The 23,553-nt window shown below is 40.9% G+C and overlaps 1 protein-coding gene across 2 annotated transcripts in view; it reads right to left on the bottom strand.

The window, feature by feature from the left end:
• Positions 1 to 5,327: 5,327 nt before the first annotated feature.
• LOC120931542 (sodium/nucleoside cotransporter 2-like) overlaps positions 5,328 to 23,553 on the bottom strand; it is a 58,916-nt gene continuing 40,690 nt past the window's right edge. For both annotated transcript variants that reach the window (XM_040343095.1, XM_040343096.1), the window contains 6 exons: positions 14,042 to 14,210; positions 12,668 to 12,865; positions 9,033 to 9,114; positions 8,813 to 8,911; positions 6,985 to 7,096; positions 5,328 to 5,739 (listed from right to left, as the gene is read on the bottom strand). In XM_040343095.1, the coding sequence (XP_040199029.1) occupies positions 5,658 to 5,739; positions 6,985 to 7,096; positions 8,813 to 8,911; positions 9,033 to 9,114; positions 12,668 to 12,865; positions 14,042 to 14,210 (742 nt within the window). In that variant the 3' untranslated portion in view covers positions 5,328 to 5,657. The remainder of the gene's footprint in view (positions 5,740 to 6,984; positions 7,097 to 8,812; positions 8,912 to 9,032; positions 9,115 to 12,667; positions 12,866 to 14,041; positions 14,211 to 23,553) is intronic.

Here is a 23,553-nt window from a genome sequence, read left to right as displayed (position 1 = left end):
TGATTACATTATTGAATAATTTTTATTAGAATTATATTATTATTTGTTATAATTATTTATAATTATTTATTATATTATAATTTATAATTTTGTTTTTAAAAAATTGTCATACCCGGGATGTCTACTAGACTCTTCTTTGGTCAGATTTAAGTGAGTTATTCCTAAGAATTACAGGCCTACAGTATAAAACGCCAAATTTCCTTGAAAAAATGGTACCGCTTTCAGCACCTTTTTTTCTGAAATAATCATACCGCCAGGGAGGTTAACAGGGGCACAGATGGCAATAGAAACTGACAGGGGTTCTAATCCCTCTCCACGCTGTTCAAAAATGGAAAAAAAATGGAAAAAATTGCATTTAGTTATACTTTAAGTATACGTGATGATTTACTAAAAGCAAATAGATTTTTCTCTTTGCAAAGGAATTTTAGTGAGTTTAGTGAATGATGCAACACTCTCTTGACTTCCATCATCCAATCATGTGCATGGAATTGAATTTTCACCACATTCACTAAGCTCAATGAAACTACCCCTGCAAAGTGAACAGTCTATTTGTCTTTATTAAATCAAACTTGTATTTTTTAAAGTGCAGACAGTCAGCTTTAAATTCACTCCTCAGTGTCAATTTGTCAAACTATAGAAAATAAAACAGAGCAATGAAAATGTCCTTTAAACACTACCCCAAGGTCTCTCTTTTTCTATCCAATATCTACATGGTCTAGTGATGGTCTAAAGTTCATTAAGACATACAGTATATCCATTTTAGGTCTCGCATCTCATTTTCCACACAAACGTTATTTCTTTATTTTATGCCGTAGGTGAGGAAATATAGAAATGGCATTTATGCACATTTCTTGTTCACTCCATAAAGGCAATTTCTGCAAAAAAAATAAATGGATCCCAGGAGGACTCCAATAGGCCACCAATATGAAGTGTCCACATCGCAATGACATGGCTACCCGAAGAAGGACCTTGCCGGATGTGAACAAAGGAAGAGAGAAGGCTCCTGAGTGAAGCGTCTCGTTATCATGGCTTTATACAAGTAAAAAGGGCATTTGGATTTATTTTTTTCTTGTAATGCCAGCAACTGTTTTAGGTCTGGACCACAGGTTATATGCTTTCACCTTCAGGACACTGGCAAATAAAGGTTTTAGGACAGCCCATATAACCTTTCCCACTCCCATAAATACTCCGTAATTACACAAATGACTGACAATCTGTTTCATGGCCAGGTGTGGGCAGGTGGAGTGTGCATTTGGGAGCTGTTGCTTTGAACTCCTAATATGGGTTCTAAAGGGCTCAAATTGAAAGAAAATCAGACCATTAATAGGCTGGGGGAAAAAACACATCAAAGATATAACAGAAACATTAGAATAAGACACATCAACAATTTGGTACATTCCTAAAAAGACCTAAAACACTGATGATCACAGCAACACCAAAGGTTACATAAGACAACTGTGATAGAGATTTCATTCCATGGGAAATAAAAAGACTTTCACAGCATCTAGCCAAGCCAAGAACACTCTCCAGGAGGTGGGCATATCAAGTCTACAATCAAGAGGATCGTTTATGAAAGTAAATACAGGGGGTTTACCAGGAGGTACAAACCACTCCAAAGCCTTAATAATAAGAAGACCAGATTAGACCTTGCAAGCAAATATCTAAAAAGCCTGCCAAGTTCGAAAACAAAGTTCTTTGGATAGATAACACTACGAGTGACATGTACCAGGATGAGGGGAAAAAAGAGTATAGTTGGGAAGGATTTGCTGATGATCTGAAGCATACCACATCATGTGTAAAAAATGGTGGAGGCAGTGGTATGGCTGTCCATAGAACTGGGTCACTAGTGAGTACTGATCATATGACTGCTGTGAGAAACTAGCAGGGATAATTCTGAAGTGTATATGGCTACACTGTCTGCTCAGATTGCGTGTTTCAATCTCAGCTTGAAGTCCACCGCCATAAATGGAGAATTTATACTGACCACACCGCCAATGTAAAGGGGTATGGCATTGTGACCTCAAATGTGAATAATGAATTTATACAGACCGCCAATGTAACAAGTGGATTTACATTGACCAGCAACATCATGGGGGAATTTACACAGAACACCAGTGTAACAGATGCATTTTCACCCATCGCCAAAGTAATGTGGGAATTTACAATGACTGTCAATGTATTTAGAGAATGTATACTGCCCTCCTTAGTAATGGAATTCTCAATGTTCACCAATGTAAAGGAGGAATTTATGATGACTGTCAATGTAAATTTTACAATAGTTACCAATGTAATTGTTGTATTTAGACAGAACACTATTATATTGTTCCTTGTAGACCTTGTCCACCCCTGGTTTCCAGGTATGAAGTAAACCAGTAGTGCAGCTACAGGAAGCCCACAATCAATACTGGTCACCCATCGTTTGCCCTCTGCTTGGCTTTTTTGGGCACAGTTTCCATGGTACAAGTGATAGTCTGTATAAAACTAGTCCAAACTGATGGAAACAGAAGCCATTCATACAAATATGAAATGTACACTGATGCCCCTAATCACTGGTGTACTAAGGGGGGTGTAGGTGGTGCTGTCCATACCGTCTGTGGCTCCCTGACATGAATTTGTTTTGTGTTTCACAGCACTGTGCAATACAAAAGAAAATTGTCAGACAGCTTCAACACCACTTGCGAGTCCCCATCTGCTTCTTGAATCAGAGTGAAAGCAAGTCTTCCCCCCTCTCTACTCATCTTTTTCCTTCCTTGCTCCAGACTTCACCTCACTGTGAGCTCTTGCTGTATATGATCATTTGAGTGTGTTTAGGGAGGAGTAGAGTGGTTCTGGGGGTTCTGTACTGTCTGTACCCTAGGAAGAATAGGGAGTGTCTGTCCTGGAGAGGGGGCCAGGGGTTTCTGCACTGAGGGGTTTATTTACTAGAGGAAATATGTACACATGTTGGGGGAGGCAGTCTGTACTGAACGGTCTGTGCTGGGGGAGGGGGGGATTTCTGTACTGAGGGGTCTGTAGTGGAGAGTGTGTGTGGGGGGGGGGGGTCTGTACAGGAGGGTCAACCTGTGCTGGGGGATTAATCTGTACTGAGGGGTCTGTGCCTGTGCTGTGGAGGTTAGTCTGCGCTGGGGGGGGGTATTCAATGAGAGATTTGTACTGAGTGGGCTGTTCTAGGGAGATTGTGCTGGTGGGGCTGTACTAAATTGTTTGCTCTAAAAACAGGGGGGTCCATCTGTACTGAGGGGTCTATGCTAGGGTACCTGTGCTTAAGGGTTTGCACTGGGGCAAGGTTTGTATTGGGGGGATTGTTGGGGGGCTGTCTATATTTTGGTTGGAAGAAGGAGTCTATACTGAGATGTGTGTGCTGGAGGGGCCAGTCTGTGGTGGGAGTGGGTCTGTACTTAGGGATTCTGTGTTTTGGGGGTCAATCTGAAGAGGAGGGGGTAGGATTGGAGGGGTATTTACGGATGTTAGGAGAGATTTGTACTGTGGGGGAAATGGGTGGGGGGGGGGGCGATTTGTACTGGGAAGAGTTGTAAGAAGGTCATTTTTTTTTTAAATCAGAAAATAAGTTTATTGAAAAACCAAACAGAGATACAGTTATTCACAGTTCTTGTGCAGCAAAAAGAAGGCCAAAAGCTAAAGAATTAAATATCTCCATCCCGTATAGAAATATTGGCATACTCATAAATAATGCTGTATAATATCAATGTATAATATTCCAGCTCAAAATTCCAGAACTGTGAAAAGTGGTACAAAATGTAGGCAGAAAAGAAAAGAACACAATTTCCTCCCCAGAACATATGTGTCAGTATCTACCATACGTTTTCTGGGAACATCTACTATAAAAAAAACTAAAGCCTCATACACACGACCGGTTCTCTTTGCCAAAACCAGCAAAAAACTGCTTCTTCCTGAGAAAACCGTTGGTGTGTACGAGGCTTTCAGGTTTCTTGTCTGGAAATCTGGCCAGAATCTCGACAAGAAAAAAAGAGAACCTGCTCTCTTTTTTCTCGTCGAGATTCTTGTCGGCCTGTTTCCCGACGAGAAACCCGAGAGTGTGTATACTTACCTGTCGCCGTGGAAACTCGCGCATGCTCAAAATTACTTTGACGCATGCGTGGTACTGTAGCTTCCATGGCATAGGTAGGGTGAAGCAAGATGGCGGCGACGGCATCCAATGTCGTACGCGATGACATCACCACGTTCTTGCATTTCAAGAGAAACGCGGTTCTTTTCAAAGGTCAGTGTGTACACTTGGGTGGCAAGAGATTCTTGCCAAGAATCTTGTCAGGGAAAACAACGTTTTTTTCCCCTGACGAGATTCTTGCCTGTGTGTACAGGGCCTAAGAATCAATTCTTCTGGTTTATCTTTACCTCTAGATCTACCAGATCACATTTGTAGAAGCCTGGCTTTTACCAGCTGGGCTGGACCCAATCCTGGGGTATTTTAAGGACATTTCTATGCTGGTAGGTGAGTTTTTCACGTATCAGCATAAGAGGGTAATTTTGGCTGTACTCTGTAAAGTGGCCTGTCTGTTATGCACCCCTAACTCCTGCTCAATAGACACTGATAGGTATTTATCAAAACAGGCAGAATCTGAGGCAGCTGTGCATTGTAACCTATCAGCTCATAGCATTCATTTTCAAAACTGAACAAGCTGAAGACAAAAGCTGGTTGTTTGCCATGCACAGCTGCTCCAGATTCTGTCTGCATCCAGTTTTGGTCATCAGTGCAGCCTATCAGTGCCCATCAGTGCTGCCTCATCAGTGCACATCAGTGAAGGAGAAAAACGAACAGTTTGCAAAATCTTATAACAAAATATGAAAAACGTTTTGTTTGTTTTTTTCTAAATTTTCAGTCTATTTTGTTTGTTTAGCAAAAAATTTAAAACCCAGTGGTGAATAAATACTACCAAAAGAAAGCTCTGTGTGGAAAAGAAATTATAAAAATGTCATATGGGTACAATGTTGCACAATTGTCATTCAAAGAGTGACAGCGCTGAAAACATTTGCCTGGGCATCAAAGGGGTATAAGTGCCCAGTAAGCAAGTGCCTAATTCCCAATATATTTTACATTTCATTATCCTGACTACTGCACTGTAAGAACATTATATTCTTCTGTAGGATAGGCTGTGTGTAGAAAAGCATATGTAATGGAAATTTTATTTTATTTTTTTAAATGAATGTGCTGTGGTTTGTCTGTTACACGCTTATTTGTGGCACAGTCAGTAAAGCATATTTTGTGGGCAAGAAGAATGTGGCATACACTGAGTATAGGTGGAGCAGGCCCCTACTGTTATACCATTTTGACCACACCCACTATTTGCCACAGTGAACTTTTCGTTACGCTTTATTTCTTTAAACCAGTTCTTTTTTTGGGGGTGTGCTAGGTACACCACTGCCCCAATACATCCAAGAAATTTAAAATGTATACATTTACATAGGACATAAATACACAGAGGTGGAATGTTGTTTTATACATTAGTAGTTGAAGTATTGTTTGCAGTGCATGCTTTTTGAGGGACTGGTAGAATGAATCTTCATCGGCTTTCACAGAAATCAGTCATCAAAGTTGGTCATTCCCAATCATGAACTGTGAAGAATGTTTGTCCATTAATAATAAAAGTCCGCAATTCAGTGTAAAACGTTGCATCTGTTTATAACCCATTGCACATCGTATTGTTGTAAAACCTACAACATTGTCTCACAATCTCTAATTGTGTTCCATTTTCATGTGACCTGTATTAAGAAAAGAAAGAAAGAAATCAACATTGAAAAGTTCAACAGAAAAAAAAAATGTTAATTCATATTGATTGTCATATGCTATCAATATATTTTTTAAACAATTCTCATAGGCAGAATATTAACCACTTCCTTACTGGGCACTTAAACCCCCTTCCTGCCCAGAGGACTTTTTGCGATTCGGCACTGCGTCACTTTAACTGACAATTGCGCGGTCGTGCGACGTGGCTCCCAAACAAAATTGACGTCCTTTTTTTCCCACAAATAGAGCTTTCTTTTGGTGGTATTTGATCACCTCTGCGGTTTTTATTTTTTGCGCTATAAACAAAAATAGAGCGACAATTTTGAAAAAAAAAATAAAAATGTTTTACTTGTTGCTATAATAAATGGCTCAATTTTAAAAAAAAAAAAACTTTTTTTATCCTCAGTCTAGGCCGATACGTATTTTTCTACATATTTTTAGTAAAAAAAAATCGCAATAAGCGACTGGTTTGCGCAAAAGTTATAGCGCCTACAAAATAAGGGACAGAATTATTATTTTTTTATTATTTTTTTTTTTTACTAGTAATGGCGGCGATCTGCGATTTTTATTGCAACTGCGATGTTATGGCGGACACATCGGACACTTTTGACACATTTTTGGCTCCATTCACATTTATACTGTAATCAGTGCTATAAATATGCACTAATTACTGTATAAATGTGACTGGCAGGGAAGGGGTTAACACTAGGGGGTGAGGAAGGGGTTAAATGTGTACCCTAATTAGTGTTCTAACTGTGGGGGAAGGGGGGTGACTGGGGGGAGGTGACCGATCTGTGTCTCTATGTACAAGAGACACAGATCCGTCTCCTCTCTCCCTGACAGCACCACTGTCTGCGAGAGCCGGCAATGAGAGATGATCTCATATGTAAACATATGAGATCATCTCTCATTGGCCGCACAGATCGCCTAGGAAACGCCCGCTCCGATTGGCCGTTCACGGCGATCTGTGACTGGCTGTGTCCAAGGGACACGGCCAGCACAGCAGTTCCCCGCTGCGCGCTCGGGAGCGCGAGCGGGGAACGAGCAAAGGGGTGGACGTCTATTGACGGCGCCTCAGAGAATTAGAACCACCCCGCGGCCGTCAATAGTCGTACAGCCGTCGGGAAGTGGTTAAAAACTGTTCCCCAGCAGTGCATTTCCCCTGATAAGAATGTATATTCATCACTGTAACATCCATTTTAGATAGTAGGCACACTTACCCTGTATAAATATCTTTACAGCAGAAATAAAGGTTATACGTTTTATTTTGGAAAGCCTCAGTGGTGCCAAAGAAGTCCACACAGTTTACATTTCTTTCGGTATGTAAAATTCCTGGAAAAAATAAGGGGTTTGTTATTTTTGACTATTGGGCAAACATTAAAATAAAAGAGTGAAAGTAATTTTGTATGAGAACCAAAACGTACACCCATGGAGTGAATGCTTCAGGGTCAGATGTGCAAAAGAAAAAAGATCTAAATGTCTCAGAAATAATATCTGTGTTTCATAAAGTAACTATGTGCATAAATTACTAAATACAATACCGTAAATTATTAAAAAAAATATTTTAACAGGAGAACATTAGCCAGCCAATAACCACCTGACTTTTTTTCTAGCAAAATGGTGCTTTGGCAAAAACATGCTCTGCACCCTGGAAATGTGTTCTAGGTGGCAGGGGTATCTAATAGACCTGTAGTTCCTGCCAAGCTAGCTTAATTTTTCCCAGTTTTTCCCTAGTGTTAATGCTTGGCCATTTCCCAGCTATAGAAGAAGAAACGTATAAAGTACCCAAAGGCAAATAATGTATTCTGGTATTATTGATGGAAATCCCCAACTTTGACATGCAGCTAACACTGTATCCTGGCCTAGGCCAACAATGCCCAGACCTAGGGCAGCACTTTTCAGGGGGGCAGCATGGAAAGAGTCCCCACCGGCTTGCGCTACACTGTTAGTGTAGTGCCAGTCTTATGGGGTGGACTGGGCTGAGAGACAAATTAGTTTAGCGCCCCTATAAAGGTGCTGCTTCTTATTTTGACTCTCCTATCATCCTGGACCACAAACCTTCCTCACTGTGCTATATGGTTTCTGCTTCACTATTGGCATGGTTATATCTTCTTAGTCCTCTCCATAAAATTATCAGACATTTGTGCTTAAAGTAGAATTATAGGCAACAGTTTTTTTCTCATTTTGGATAGAGTAAGGGAGGGTTAAAGCCCCATGTCAGTTTATTTTTTTACCATCCCTGACCCATTGCAGAGATTTCCCTTCACATCCTGCCCCATAGCCAACAGGAAGTGAGAAGAAATGTATGCAAATTAAGGGAATTCATTGCCCCCCCCAAGCCCTCAGAACTAGTGTCCTATTCGAAAATGTCAGGGTCTTAAACAGCAAGCGGGTTGCCTTGACAGAAAGGGGTGGGTCATATTTAAATTAGGGGTGCACGAGTTTAGTCAAGCCTAGGGCAGCACAAAACCTAAATACACTACTGCATGCAGCACTTGTAATAAATGCAAAGAGGTAAATGATTATCTATATTTTCAACTTCCCAGCTCTGACAAAGCTGTATATTACACCATATGTGTGAATCTCTGTAAATGCTTATTAGCCCAGCCTCCCAAAATGATTTTAGTTTTTAATAAAGTGTGATAGGCTTAGAGCCTCTGTCAGTTTTTCATTGCTGACTTCCTTATTGAGATTTACCCGTACTTCCTGTCAGGGCAGGAATTGATAGAAATGTTTTTTTTTTTTTTTTTTTTACTAAGATTGGGATTTCACACATTTTTTTAAATTATTGTGTGTGCCTTACTACTTCTGTGACACCCACACCCCCTATTTCTTGTATAGTGTCTCAATGACAGGATGAGAGGGAAAATCTTCTTAATGGGGTCATTGGGAAAAAAAAGCTAAACCTAAAAACAGAAAGTTATCTTATCTTAAGTATATCTTTCCCACTCCATCTAATGGAAAAAAACAAAAGCAGTCTCCCCTTCAAATTGTTCCTATATCATACACAAGACCTTCCACCATCATCAGAAGACAGACTTAATATACCTGCAATACAAGCATTGACAAATGAGACACAAGCTCCAGTCATCAGAGCCCTCACCACAACCTTGGATAGATCGCTTTTCCGTTGAGGTGCCATGGTAGCTGTGTGATGCAAAAAAAAAAAATTTGATGGCATGATAAGGTACTTTTGAAAATTTTGCAAATCAAAAAATAGATCTTTGGGATATTGATTCAGCATGACTTTTACAAAATGTAACCTTACATAATCCTCCTAACATGATGCCAATGGAGCTAATATTGGCAAATCCACATAAGGCAAAGGTAGTGATGACCTCCGCTCTCTCCTGTAAAACAAAAATAGTTTTAGGACATGCTCCTGGCAAAAAGACAAGTTTATGCCATTATTAATAAATACGATTTCAATAAACAACTGTTTTATTGACCTATAGTGAGAGAAATATGGAGTCTATCACTGATGACTTCTTTGTGAAGATGCTAGTTGCCTGACTGTCTTTTGAATCAGTATTTTTTTTAGTCACTCACTCAGGATAAACATATAGATTACAAAATCATAGTGATGCCACAAAAATGTCATCATTTAGAGCAGACATATCAGACTGGGTTTTTTGGACTGTATGAGACTCTCAATTTGTCTTTGCACCCTCGGCTGTTTTCCAGCTGATAAATGATGTATTTCCTTATGTTGTACATAGCTTTTCAGCTCAATATAGAAAATGTTTAGGGCCCCCTTATCTGGGATAAAATGTTACTATAATGTTACAGTAGGTAAAATATTAATTTGATTACCTGCAGATTTTGTAAGTTAGCCCACTTACAAAGAAATGAAGGGTCTATAATTGTTATCATAGGTGTATTTTAAACGATAGAGACTATCAACCAAAAATCAAGAAAATACACAAATGTTATATATTGAGTTTCCGTTCAGTGAGTAAAATACGTATTTGATCCAGTACCATCCAACAATAACTCTGGCTCACATAGACTGGCTGCTGTGGTACACATGTAGGTCCTTTCAATTTAAAAAGGTGCTCCTAACAATAACTTGTTGTGTGTATAAAAGACACCTGTAAATAAAATCTCTTTCTTCCATTCAAACTGCTCCATCATGGGCAAGACGAAAGAGCTGTCAAAGGATGTCAGGGACAAGATTGTAAACCTGCTCAAGGCTGGAATGGGCTACAAGACCATCACCAAGAAGCTTGGTGATAAGGAGACAATTGTTGGAGCGATTATTCGCAAATGGAAGAAATACAAAATAACCATCAATTGCTCTCTGTCTGGAGCTCCATGCAAGATTTCGCCTCATTGGGGAAAGGATGATCATGAGAAAGGTGAAGGACCAACCCAGAACTACACAGGAGGAGCTAGAGAATGATCTCAACGCATTTTGGACCACAGTCACCAAACAAACCATTGGTAACACAATATGCCACCATGGATTGAAATCCTGTAGCGCTCGCAAGGTCTCCCTCCTCAAGAATGTATTGGCCCATCTGAAGTTTGCCAATGAACATCTAAAATGATGCAGAGAAAGATTGGGAGAAAGTGCTTTGGTCAGATGAGACTAAAATTTAGCTCCTCTGCATTAATTTGACTCGCCGTGTCTTACAGTCAAGCAGGGAGGTGGAAACAATATGCATTGGGGCTGTTGAGGGGCTAATGGACAGGACCATGTATTGCAAAATATTGGATGAGAACCTTCTTCCCTCAGCCAGAACACTGAAGATGAGTCATGGATGGGTCTTCCAGCATGACAATGAGCCAAAACATACCACCAAGGCAACAAGGCAGTGGCTCAAGAAGAAGCACATTAAGGCCATGTAGTGGCCTAGCCAATCTTCAGACTTTAATCCTATAGAAAATGTAAGGAGGGAGCAGAAACTTTGAGTTGCCAAGTGACAGCCAAGAAACCTTAATGATTTAGAGAAGATCTGTAAAGAAGAGTGGACCAAAATCCATTCTGAGATGTGTGCAAACCTGGTCACCAACTACAAGAAACGTCTTACCTCTGTGCTTGCCAACAAGGGTTTCTCTGCCAAGTACCAAATCATGTTTTGCTTGGGGATCAAATACTTAGTTTATTATACATTATAACATCATGTATCATGTGTTTTTTCTGGATTTTTGGTTGATGTTCTGTCTCTATCATTTAAAAAACAGGGATGTTTAGCTCACATATATTGCAATCCATGTTTAAGCTGACCAACTGCATCAAAGTAATCCATCTTCTGGCCAGTCCTACACTGCCTTGCCATCGTAGGTTCTACGGTGGACACCATGCCAACATGGGGCATAGAGACACAAAGTGGGGGAGAGCTACTAGGTTCAGATCTGGACACTGACCTGCGTTTCATCAGAGAAGAGATTTTCTATTTTATCAGCCAATTACAGCAGTCTCATGATCGGAAAGCCTGCATCTGTTCCCAGCATTAAGGACTGATAGCAGGTGGTGGTAAGGGGTTAAAAATGCAGTGTCGTTTTCACAGTATTCTTAATTTTAACGCCTTGCCAGATGCGTCCACCTTACCAACTGTTCAGTGTCTGCTATCCCTCTCTATTAATCCCTCCACTGGCTGCCACTCACCCAACGAATTAAACCTAAAATACCAACAGTAAATAAATAATAAATTAAAAAATCCACAATTTGGCCCCCAGCTAAATCACTAAGCTAGTCTCAAAATACCAACCAAATTGTTTTCCTTAACTATACCCAAGGCTCATGCTCACTAGCTGCCTTGTCACCTCCTCGCATGCTTGCCTTCAAGACTTTTCCAGAGCCTCTCCCATCCTATGGAACTCCCTACCTAAATCTGTCCGGCTATCTCCTGCTCTGTCCACTTTTTAGGTGATCCCTCTCTTCAGAGAAGCCTATCCCACCTCCACCGAACATCTGTATTTCCACTTTTTCCATCAGCTCATCCTCCACAGTTATTACCTTTTGTATCACTTGACCCTTCCTTTTCGATTGTAAGCTCTAACAAGCAGGGTCCTCTAATTCCTCTTGTATTTAATTGTATTGTAACTGAAATCATGTTGTAAAACATTGCACAAGCTGTTGGCGCAATATAAATCCTGTATAATAATTATAATAATAATAGGATATGCTGACATCCCCAAAGACTGCCACAAAAAATCCCACAGAAGTGATCACCTGAACACTCCAGGATGCTCCAAGTATTAGATGCAAGCTTCCAACATTAGCATCTCTTTTTGCTGTCTGTACCTGTTCGTCTGTGTGAATGAAGCCTAAAGCCTCGTACACACGACCGAGAATCTCATCAAGAAAAACCCGTCGTTTTCCCTGACGAGATTCTTGGCAAGAAACTCTTGCCGCCCGAATGTACAGACTTTCGTTTCAAAAGAACCGCGGTTCTCTTGAAAGGAAAGAACGCGGTGACGTCATTGCGTATGACGAGCATGCACTCGTCACATTCGATGCCGTCGCCGCCATCTTGCTTCACCCTACCCATTTCGTGGAAGCTGCCGCGCATGCGTCAAAGTCATTTCGAGCTCCACTGCGACAGGTAAGAATACACACTCTCGGGTTTCTCGTTGGGAAACAGGCCGACAAGAATCTCGACAAGATTCTGGCCAGATTTCCTGACGAGAATCCTGAATGCCTCGTACACACCAACGGTAATCTCGGCAAGAAGCAGTTTTCTTGCTGGTTTGTGGTGTATAACAGAGAGCAGATATCTGCTTTCTGCTACCAAACCTATTTATGAAAGCATGGAGTCTGAATTTTTACAAGCTTTTCACAAATTTTCACTTATCTCTATTTATGACAATGATTTCTTGTCTATTTTTATTTATTTTGCAGCTTTACATATTACATATATGTTTAAAATATGGTTTCACCACAGTTGCTCTACTTACCGTTATCCACTGCCTGGAGTCGCCTACCCATTCCTCAACACCTTCAAGCCGTTTAGCTTTGTAATCAGCCAGTATTCTATATGCCACAAACTCATTCAGAATGATCTTTGTTCCCAGCATCTCACCAACTGGGCCAGCCTCATCCCACCGTACCCCCATCATGAAGGCCACAGGCATGAATATGTAGGATAGAATCAGCTGGGAAAGATAAATGTTTGTTAAGTAAATCTCAGAAGTAAAGCAATGTTTCATTTGCGGCAACAAAGCATATAGGGATGCTATCTTATATTTTAGTAAGTGCTTATTGTGAGTTAATATTTAGCAAACACATTCAATTAGATGGGCTCACAGTTACTGCTAGCAAAGTTTATAATGCAAATATAAGCCCATATGACTAGCTTTAGTTAAGCAGTTCCCGACCAGCCGCCGTCATTGTACGTCGGGCGTTCTGTGGGCCAATCAGCGAGTACAGCAGACTCGATGTCCGCCGGCCACCCACGATCGCTCTACAGAGACGCAGAACGGGGATCTGCCAGTGTAAACAAAGCAGATCCCAGTTCTGTCAGGGGAGTATAGAGTAAGATTGTCTGTTCCTAGTGATCAGAAACAGCGATCTCTCTACCCCCTGTCAGTTCACTCCAGTCACAGTTAGAAAGCACCTCCCTAGGGAACATTTAACCCTTTGAGTGCCCCCGTCCCTGACAGTGTCATTTATACAGTAATCAGTGCAATTTTATAGCACTGACCGCTGTATAAATGTCACTGGTCCCAAAAAAGTGTCAAAAGTGTCCGATCAGTCCGGCTAAAAATCGCAGATCACCACCATAACTAGTAAAAAAAATTATAATAATAAAAATGCCATAAATCTATCCCCTATTTTGTAGACACTAACTTTTGCACAAACCAATCAATATACGTTAATTGTGATTTTTGTACCAAAAATATGTAGACGAATACATATCGGCCTAAACTGAGGAAGATTTTTTTTTTGGGGGGGGGGGTATTATTTATTATAGCATAAAGTAAAAAAATATATATATATTTTTTAATTGTCGCTCTTTTTTTGATTATAGCGCAAAAAATAAAAACCACAGAGGTGATCAAATACCACCAAAAGAAAGCTCTATTTGTGGGGAAAAAAATGAATTTCACAACCGCGCAATTGTCAGTTTAAGCGATGCCGTGCCATATCACAAAAAATGGCCTGGTCAGGAAGTGGGTAAATCCTTCCCGGGCTGAAGTGGTTAAAGTGGCCCTTGTACTGGTGCTGTGAACAATATCTAAATTATGGACACTAAAAACAGCTGCATACCTTACTGCAAGTGAATCGAATCAGACAATCCAAAAGAGATACCATTGTTAGTGTTGGCTTACCTGTAGAGTAAGTTTAGGATAGTTCACCATTCCTCCAATCCAGGAGAAAGCAGAGTTGACAAATTCAAGCAAGGCCATGAATGCAATCAGATTGGCAGCAATATTGGCAACCAGTCCCACAGAGGTAGAGGCCCCATTGCTAGCAGCTTCTAGTATGGTTCTTTCTTCCCTTTAGGCAGAGAGGAACATACACAAAATGATGACAAAATCTGCTTAAGACACAAAAATGTGACTCTACGGGAAAATAAGCATATTTGACACGTGAAAACAGATTTTAAGAGAAAGATTAAGGCTGCATTCACACCTCCGCGACAAGATACGCCGTGTACGCGGCGTATTTTGCCGGGAGTGAGTAATTTTTTTTTTTTTTTTTAACAAAGCCTTCCCATTGCTTTGTATGGCCGAACGCCAATGTCGCCTGAAAAAAAGGGTCCGGGACTTTTTTTCAAGCGACAGGCGTACGGCGTCTATGAGATGTGAACCATCTCAATAGACAGCAATGGGAATTCTCCCCTCCAGCGGCACGAGCGTCCGGCGTCAGGCGTTTTGACGCGGAGGTGTGAATGGGCTCTTAGATTTAACCTCCCTGGCGGTATGATTCTGTCTGGAATTATGTACCAAAAGCGGTACTATTATTTTGCAAAGAAATTCAGCGTTTTATACTGTAGGCCTGCAATTCTTAGGAATAACTCATTTAAATCTGACCAAACAAGAGTCTAGTAGGCATCCCGAGTATGAATTTTTTTTAAAAACAAAATTATAATATAATAAATAATTATAAATAATTATAACAAATAATAATATAACTATAATAAAATTTATTCAATAATGTAATCAACTCAAAATCACTGAAATTTGCTCAGTTGCAGAATTGTCGCTGTCATTACTTTTATTTTTTTATGACGAATTTCCCCACAAATCGCTATCGCACAATTCTGCAAGTGATTATAATTTATTATCGCTGTTTTCTAGCTGCTCTAAAACCGTTTTTGACACAAAGGGACACTTTTGGTTGCTATGGACAATCTACAGTTTCCAGGCAGAAAGAACAGTGGCCCAGAATCAGGTAGCCTTGCGCTTTTTTTACGTAGGCGCAGGGCACCGTTTTTGCCCTGCGCCCCCGCAAATTTTCTGCGCTACCCGCGATTCACTGAGCAGTAGCTCCGTAAATTGCGTGGGCGCTCCGGCAAAATGCCCGGCGTAAGCGCGCGCAATTTAAATGATCCCGTAGGGGGCGTGAATCATTTAAATTAGGCGCGTTTCCGCGCCGAGCGTAGGGCGCATGCTCAATAGGGAAACTTTCCCGACGTGCATTGCGGTAAATGACATCGCAAGGACGTCATTTGCTTCAAAGTGAACGTGAATGGCGTCCAGCGCCATTCACGATTCACTTACGCAAACGACGTAAATTTCAAATTTCGCGACGCTGGAACGATGGGTATACTTTAGCATTGGCTGCCCCTGCTATTAGAAGGGGCAGCCTTACGCAAAAACCGACGTACGCAAACGACGTAAAACTGCATACGCAGGGCTCGCGTAGGGTAGTGAATCGGCGTTAGTATGCAATTTGCATACTATACGCTGACCACTACCGGAACGCCACCTAGCGGCCTGCGTAAGAATGCAGCCTAAGATATGAGGGCATAAGAGCCTTATGCCACACGTATCTTAGGCTGCAGTCGGCGTAACGAGCTCTCTGAATCAGTAGAAGTCGTTACGCCTGCGCAAGTAAGCAATTGCGCTGCGTAACTATGGTTACGCAGACGCAATTGCTTCTTGAATCTGGGCCAGTTTTTATTATATAAAAGTACATGTAGGGCACTGGGCAGACCACTAGGTAAATCCCTGTCTGTGGATGCTGCGAAAGGTAAGCTGCGCCGCTGCACGCTCTGCACATCTACCCCGAGCGTGACTCGGGGATACCGATCCTAACATGGAAACCCCCCCCCCCGAGTCACGCTCGGGGATACCGCTAAGGGGGTTAATAAGCTAATAAGCATGTCTTGAACATTCTACCATTACTTTTCTTTTTTCTATTTAAATTTGTGCTAACTTTATTTCTTTCAGAATATATAGAGAAAAGAGAAAATTGCGCCAACAAATACATATACTCAGCAAGCAAGGCTGGTATAAATATGACAGTATGAACAAAGTCCAATTGAATGTTGAATATTGAATGGACGCCTCAGGTAATAAAACTCAGGACGAACAACATCCAGGTGCGCTTGACATCCGTGGACACCACCACCACATGGAAAGCAGCTTACCAGATTGCAGATAAAAGACAGCAATGTATAATAATCCAACAGAAAATGCAACCAAGGTGCACAGAGCCACAGTAGGGTTGGCCTCAGATTATGGAGACTCAGATCCGTATCAAGCGACTGATCTTTGGGTGGTCAGGCAGCGGCCGCAGCAAGCGCGCTTCACCCTATACAGGTGTATGCAGGCTCAGTGTGTGGAATATATAGACAATGTTTTTTTTTTACTAAAGGCAAATCCACTTTGCACAACAAATGCATTGAAAGTGCACTTGGAAGTGCAATCACTTTAGATCTGAGTGGAAGATCTGAAATGAGGGGAAGCTCTGCTGATTTTATCATCCAATCATGTACAAGCAAAAATTATGTTTTTTATTTTCCTTGCATGTCCCCCTCAGATCTACAGAGACGACACTTCCAAGTGCACTTGTAGTGCAGAGTGGATTTTCCTTTAGTAAATAAACCCCAATGTATAGGCATTATATACACAAATGATAACAGACTTCCTATTAGATTTAAAAATTAATAGGTACATCCTTTAGGACTCATTCACACCAGATGTAACTGCAAGGCAAGCAATATCGTGTGTGATTTAATGCATGTTTTTATGCATTTTGAGATCAACTGAGATGTGATTTTGGAGGTCTTCATTCACTTTTACTAAATGATTCTGTTTTGTTGTTTCTTGTGATGAACATGGATTTCAAAATACCCTGTTTACCTTTACCTAGTAAAGTGTGAGTTTGATGATTGAGGTGAAGCTTTGTTCATTTTGAATACCCAATTATTGGCTAGCAAAAATCTGTTAATTTCCCGAAAACACGTTTGGGTATTCAAACACAGCATCACCTTATTTACCAACATTCACTTTGCAAAGTGAACATTTACCTCGCTAGGTGAACACCCTCTATTCTTTTGGTAAATCGTCCCAAATGTTGGTGCGCAAGTCTAGACCTCTGATGGCTACAGTTTCTTTAATGTTCTGCTCATGCATTTCTCAGCTCCCCTGCTTTGGTTCTCTCACATGTTTCCTTCCAAGCTGAACTGGGAAATCTGTCTTCAGACAACCTATTTATAAACCCAAACTGCAGGAAGCACAATGCTATAGCGTCCTGTCCATGTGGATGCCTAAGGAGCCATCCTGTCTGTCAAAAAGTGGGACTATAACATAAGGTTGCATGTGACTGCTTCCCTCTCTCCGGCTCTACGACCAGGCTCCTCCACTGGATGGCTGACATTACACTAGGGACATTGTTTTGCTTTTAATATGCACATTTGTAAATGTATTTGTAAAATTCTTGCTGCTCTTAAAGTGGATGTAAACCCAAAGATTTCCTATCATCTGTGCCCAGTGAAATAAAACAGACTTCCAGATAAAGACCAAAGTCCTTGCTTGAGTGACAGGTTATTTACATATCTCGTGCACTAGCTTGCAGACATGCACAGCTTCTGTAAAGTGCACAATTCACATCCCCCTCCCCTCTCCTCCTCTCCTCTCCCGTCCAGCTCTCCCAGGATTGGCTGTCTTTCCTGTGTTTTTTTTTTTTTTTTTTTGCCACTTCAGACTTCACCACAGCGAGAGACTTGCTCATGATTTTATTCATAATTCCGTCTCTACATCTGGTTTAGCATCATTTGTGGTGTATTTCTTTTGCAAGTTTATATAATTTTTATTTTGTTTATTTGTTTATTTTTATCTTTTCCCTTTTTTTTTTTTTTTTTTTTTTTTTTTTTTTTTCCTCACCGTTTAAAACTCACTCTTTTATAGTGAGTACGGAATTTTTAAAAGGTTTTATCTGCGTGACAAAGAAATACCCAACCCCCCATTTCCCCCCTCCCAAGACTAAATCCCCCCTCCCCCCCCTACCCACCCCCGCCCTTGACCATCCCACGACTCCACTATAAGAATTCATTCCCTTAATTGAAAAATGCGTTACTATTCCTCTCTCAGGTTTTCTGCGAACCTCCAGGACTTTTTAAATTCCAACCAGGGTACCCATATATCCTTTTCCCCTACCTTGTGTTTATAGCTCCCGTATTTTAATTTCTCTCTCCTATAAGTGTCCTCTACGGAGTCGATCCACTCCCACATTTGCGGACTTTTCGCGTCTCTCCATTTAAGGGGAATCAAACGTTTCACCGCGTTCAACAAATGAGGGATCAGTGAACCCTTATACTCCTTCTCTGGAATCTCCCCCCCATGAAAGAGCACTACCCATGGGTTATCTTCCACTTCTTTTTTTGTTATTACCTTTATAAGGGCCAAGATTTTTTTCCAGTAAGCTTTAATTTTCAAGCAGTCCCACCAAAGGTGTGCCATTGTTCCTCTAGACTCACAACCTCTCCAGCATTTCTCTGACTCTCCCCCTCTGAATTTTGCCATTTTGTCTGGGGTGGCGTACCACCTCGTCAAACATTTGAAGTTCATCTCGGCAGTTCTTACATCTACTGCCGAGGTGTGAGTCATTTTCAGGATTCTTCCTATGGTCGTTTTCCCCCTTGGGACCCCTAAGTCTGTTTCCCATTTTTGGATGTATTTAAGCGTGTCCAACTCTTCCGTTCTCAGCAAGTAACTATAGATTTTAGATATATTTCCCTTTGAGCTTTCGATGCTACACAATTGTTCCAATAAGGTATAATCCTCTTGTGACCTCAAAGGATGTGGTAGGTGCTTGACGAATGACACTAACTGCAAGTATCTCCACTCGTCGAGCGCCCTAATTCCAGTCCTATATTTAATATCGTGAAGTGACCTAATTTTGCCATCTAGTGTTATATCTTTTAACTGTGTTCTATTTGTGATCCAATTCCCCCCTACTTCTTTTGTCCCTGGGGTGAAATATTCGTTTTCTTTTAAATCGATAAAGGGTGAGTTGAATTCTGTTTTTAATTGTTTGTGCAATCTATCCCAGATCCTCCATGCATTATGAGTAATTGTGTGTGTTGAGGTGTGTAAGGATCTGTGTTGTGGTGGGTTCCAAATTAATCTCCCTAACTGTGCCCTCGCTAATGTGCATTCAATATTTATCCATCTTTTGTCCTGGGATTCTTTAGCCCATTCTATAACCCGTGAGAGGACCGAAGCATTATAATACAATCTTATGTCGGGTATAGCTAAGCCTCCATTTTTCTTGGCCCGTTTTAGGATTTGAGCGGACACCCTGTGTTTTTTATTTTTCCAAATGTAGTTCATTATGAGGGAGTTAATTATTTTAATATATGACGGTGGTAGGTATATTGGGACCATTTGAAACTTGTATAGGATTTTTGGGATAAGAACCATTTTTACTACATTTATCCTCCCGAACCACGAAATTGGTCTATTAAATATGTTTTTAATTCTCTTTCCTGTGTTTTGATTAAATGTTTTCAAAATATGGGGTGATCCACAGTTCAGTGTAAACAGCCATCAGAATATACATAGACAAGAAGCTGTGCATGTCTGCAAGCTAGTGTACGAGATATGTAAATAACCTGTCACTCAAGCAAGGACTTTGGTCTTTATCTGGAAGTCTGTTTTTTTCACTGAACAATAAAAATAGGATTGCTCAGCGCTTGATTAACTCTGTGTGGCAAGACTGGGCACAGATGATAGGAAATCGTATTCTCTACATTGTGACATAAAAAATAAAAAAAAAATTGGGGTTTACATCCACTTTAAGATATATATATCTCTAATTTTGTCCTAAAAAGTGGGAGCAGACCCAAGAAACGCATTGAGAATTTGTATCCGGATACCTATTTAAAAAACACAATGGTAACGTGATATGCATCTGAATATCTACGCTAAATTACCCAGTATTGAGGTATTTTGGAGAAATCATGTACATTTTGCATATGTATGTGATGAGTAGCACTCTTTATATATTTTATGGAAAATATTTTTTAAATATTTAAATGATTACAATAAAAAAAATGTTTTACCCTGTTTACTGGTAAAATAAAGTTGTGATGGATAGTGCCTCCAAAGTCCTGTAGCTCCTGTAGGTAGGGTTGATCTATGTCTTGACTATTTTGGGATGTGGTACCTTATAATATATAAAAAAAATATATAGGCTTGCTTCCCCCTAAACATTATTCCCAAAGAGAGCACACCTAAACTTCAGCAAGCAGGATATTTTCTAAATGCCCTACAACACCTTAAGCCTCGTACACGCGACCGAGGAACTCGACGGGCGAAACACATCATTTTCCTTGTCGAGTTCCTTGTTAGGCTGTCGAGGAACTCGACAAGGCAAGTTTCTCCATTCCCGTCGAGGAAATAGAGAACTTGCTCTCTTTTTGGCTCGTCGAGTTTCTCGATAGTTTCCTCAACGAAAATGTACACACGACCAGTTTCCTCGGCAAAAAAATATCTCCCAGCAAGTTTCTTGCTGGTTTTTGCCGAGAAACTCGGTCGTGTGTACGAGGCTTGAGTGGTGCAAATGAACTCAATTGACATGAATGGAATTTTAAAGTAACATGGAGTTTTTCTGCGTTCTAAAAAAACTTTAAACTGCATGAAATCGCATCTATTGTAAACAACACATGACTCCATTTGTCTTCCACTATGTTCTACAATATGAGTATGTGTTCTTATTGCATTTCCTTTTGTAAAGCACTAAGGAATGAACACACTACATTTTGTAGGCACTACAACAGATAATAGCAGTAACAGTAATTTCCTAATGGAAGCATGTAATGTAATGAAGATTAATGATCTACAGGCATACCCCGCTTTACGGACACTCACTTTACGTACACTCGCGAGTACGGACATGCCCGCGAGTGTACGTAAAGTGTCTTATAAGTACAAATATTCTGCGCCGTGCACCCGCATTAGACGGAACTGAAGTTCTGAGCACTTAGCCTGCCCAGTTCCAGTGTGCTCTTTCTGTATCCTGGCTGCCTCCCCACCTCCGGTGACATCACATCCCCTCAGGCTTCCCTGTCAGCCACAGAATGCCATCCAGCCTCTCAATAGCACTGTCCTTTGTATGTCCGGGGGATGGATTGGAGCGGCCCCCCTTGCATCAGATGAGCTTATTTACATGTAAGTGTTCCCCTGATGCCCCCACTAAAGCCCCTGGCACCCCCACTACAGCCTAGAAGTGAAAAAAGGCATTGCTTCACTTTAAGTACATTTTCGTTTTACATCAATGCTCTGGTCCCGTTGTGTACTTAAAAGTGGGGTATGCCTGTACTTTTGCTGTGATATTTTCTTCTTCCTATAGGCCTGTATTTTCTAAATAGATACTTCACAGATTTTGCCATCTTCATTCTTACATAATGTTTGCTACTTTACTATAAAAAATTGGCAACAAAATGTAACAATTAATGGAAAAGGGAAAAGTCCTGGAAGTTGCACATCTCTGCAAAACCCCATAGGAAAGTGTATGACAGCCTCAGCCCGGACTCCAACCAGGCCATGTCCTCAACCCGTTTCACTCCTCCCATGGAGCTTAGTCGTGGGAATAAGGATCCCATGCATAGGGGGAAATAAATGCATCATCAGCTGCCGTTTAATTAAGAAAAGTAGGTACCGTATTAGGTAAAAATTAGCCTGAAAAAGCTGATGTGCAAATGTAAAAAAAAAAATATATAATGTTAAAAAAAAAGCCAAATCATACAGAGGATAAATATGGGCACAATAAAAAAAGTGATGGTGAACAATGAAAAAATAATAAAAATGAATATGTATCCAAAAGGGTATAAGCCCCAAAAGTAGCTCATTCAAAAAAAAAAAAAAAAAATCTTTCCAAAAGCTTAGGATATGGAGTCCAAAATAGTCCTTTAAAAACTTGCACTGATTTTATTATCAAACCTAAAAACACCTAAACTGGGATAAATAGACTCCCTACAAGAGTACAGTCTGATACAAGAATAAATATGAATAATGCATCAAGTAATTGTAAATTGTAATATAATTATTCATATACAGTATCTTGCATTTTTGAAAATATTTTATTATATCTTTTCATGTGACAACACTGAAGAAATTACACTTTGCTACAATATAAAGTAGCGAGTGTACAGCTTGTATAACATGTAAATTTGCCGTCACCTCAAAATACCTCAACACACAGCCATTACTGTCCAAACCGCTGGCAACAAAAGTGAGTAAACCCCTAAGTGAAAATGTCCACATTGGGCCCAATTAGCCATTTTCCCTTTCCGGTGTCATGTGACTCATTAGTGTTACAAGGACTCAGGTGTGAATGGGGAACAGGTGTGTTAAATTTGGTGTTATCGCTCTCATTCTCTCATACTGGTCACTGGAAGTTCAACATGGCACCTTATGGCAAAGAACTCTCTGAGGATCTGAAAAAATGAATTGTTGCTCTACATAAAGATGGCCTAGGTTATAAGAAGATTGCCAAGACTCTGAAACTGAGGTACAGCATGGTGGTCAAGACCATACAGCGGTTAAATAGGACAGCTTCCACTCAGAACAGGCCTTGCCATGGTTGCACATCCTCAGCTTCATATCTAGAGGTTGTATTTGGGAAATAGACATATGATTGCTGTTAGCATTGTTGCAGAGGTTGGAGGGGTCAGCCTGTCAGTGCTCAGACCATACGCCGCACACTGCATTAAATTGGTCTGCATGGCTGTTGTCCCAAAAGGAAGCCTCTTCTAAAAATGACGCAGAAGAAAGCCCACAAACAGTTTGCTGAAGACAAGCAGACTAAGGACATAGATTACTGGAACCATGTCCTGTGGTCTGATGAGACCAAGATAAACGTATTTGGTTCAGATGGTGCCCAGTGTGTGTGGCGGCAACCAGGTGAGGAGTACAAAGACAAGTTTGTCTTGCCTACAGTCAAGCACGGTGGTGGGAGTGTCATGGTCTGGGGCTGCATGAGTTCTGCCAGCACTGGGGATCTACAGTTCATTGTGGGAACCGTGAATGCTAACATGTACTGTGACATACTGAAGCAGAGCAAGATCTCCTTCCTTCGGAGACTAGGCCGTAGTGCAGTAATCCAACATGATAATGGCCACTCCAAACACACCTCCAAGATGACTGCCTTGCTAAAGAAGCTGAGGGTAAAGGTGATGGACTGGCCAAGCATGTCTCCAAATCCAAACCCTATTGAGCATCTGTGGGCAGTGGTGTATTACAGTTTTGTGCTGCCCTAGGCCAGACGAAACTCATGCACCCCCTAATTTAAATGTGACCCACCCTTTCCTGTCGGAGCCACCCCCCCATTTAAGACCCGCCCTGAAATTTTTCAATGGGGACACTAGTTCTGAAGGCAGGGGGGGGGC

Source organism: Rana temporaria, chromosome 3 (genome assembly GCF_905171775.1).
Source record: "Rana temporaria chromosome 3, aRanTem1.1, whole genome shotgun sequence".
Lineage (NCBI taxonomy): Eukaryota > Metazoa > Chordata > Amphibia > Anura > Ranidae > Rana > Rana temporaria.
The sequence above is the reverse complement of the archived record's forward strand: the minus strand, read 5'-3'. Positions and strand labels throughout refer to the sequence as shown.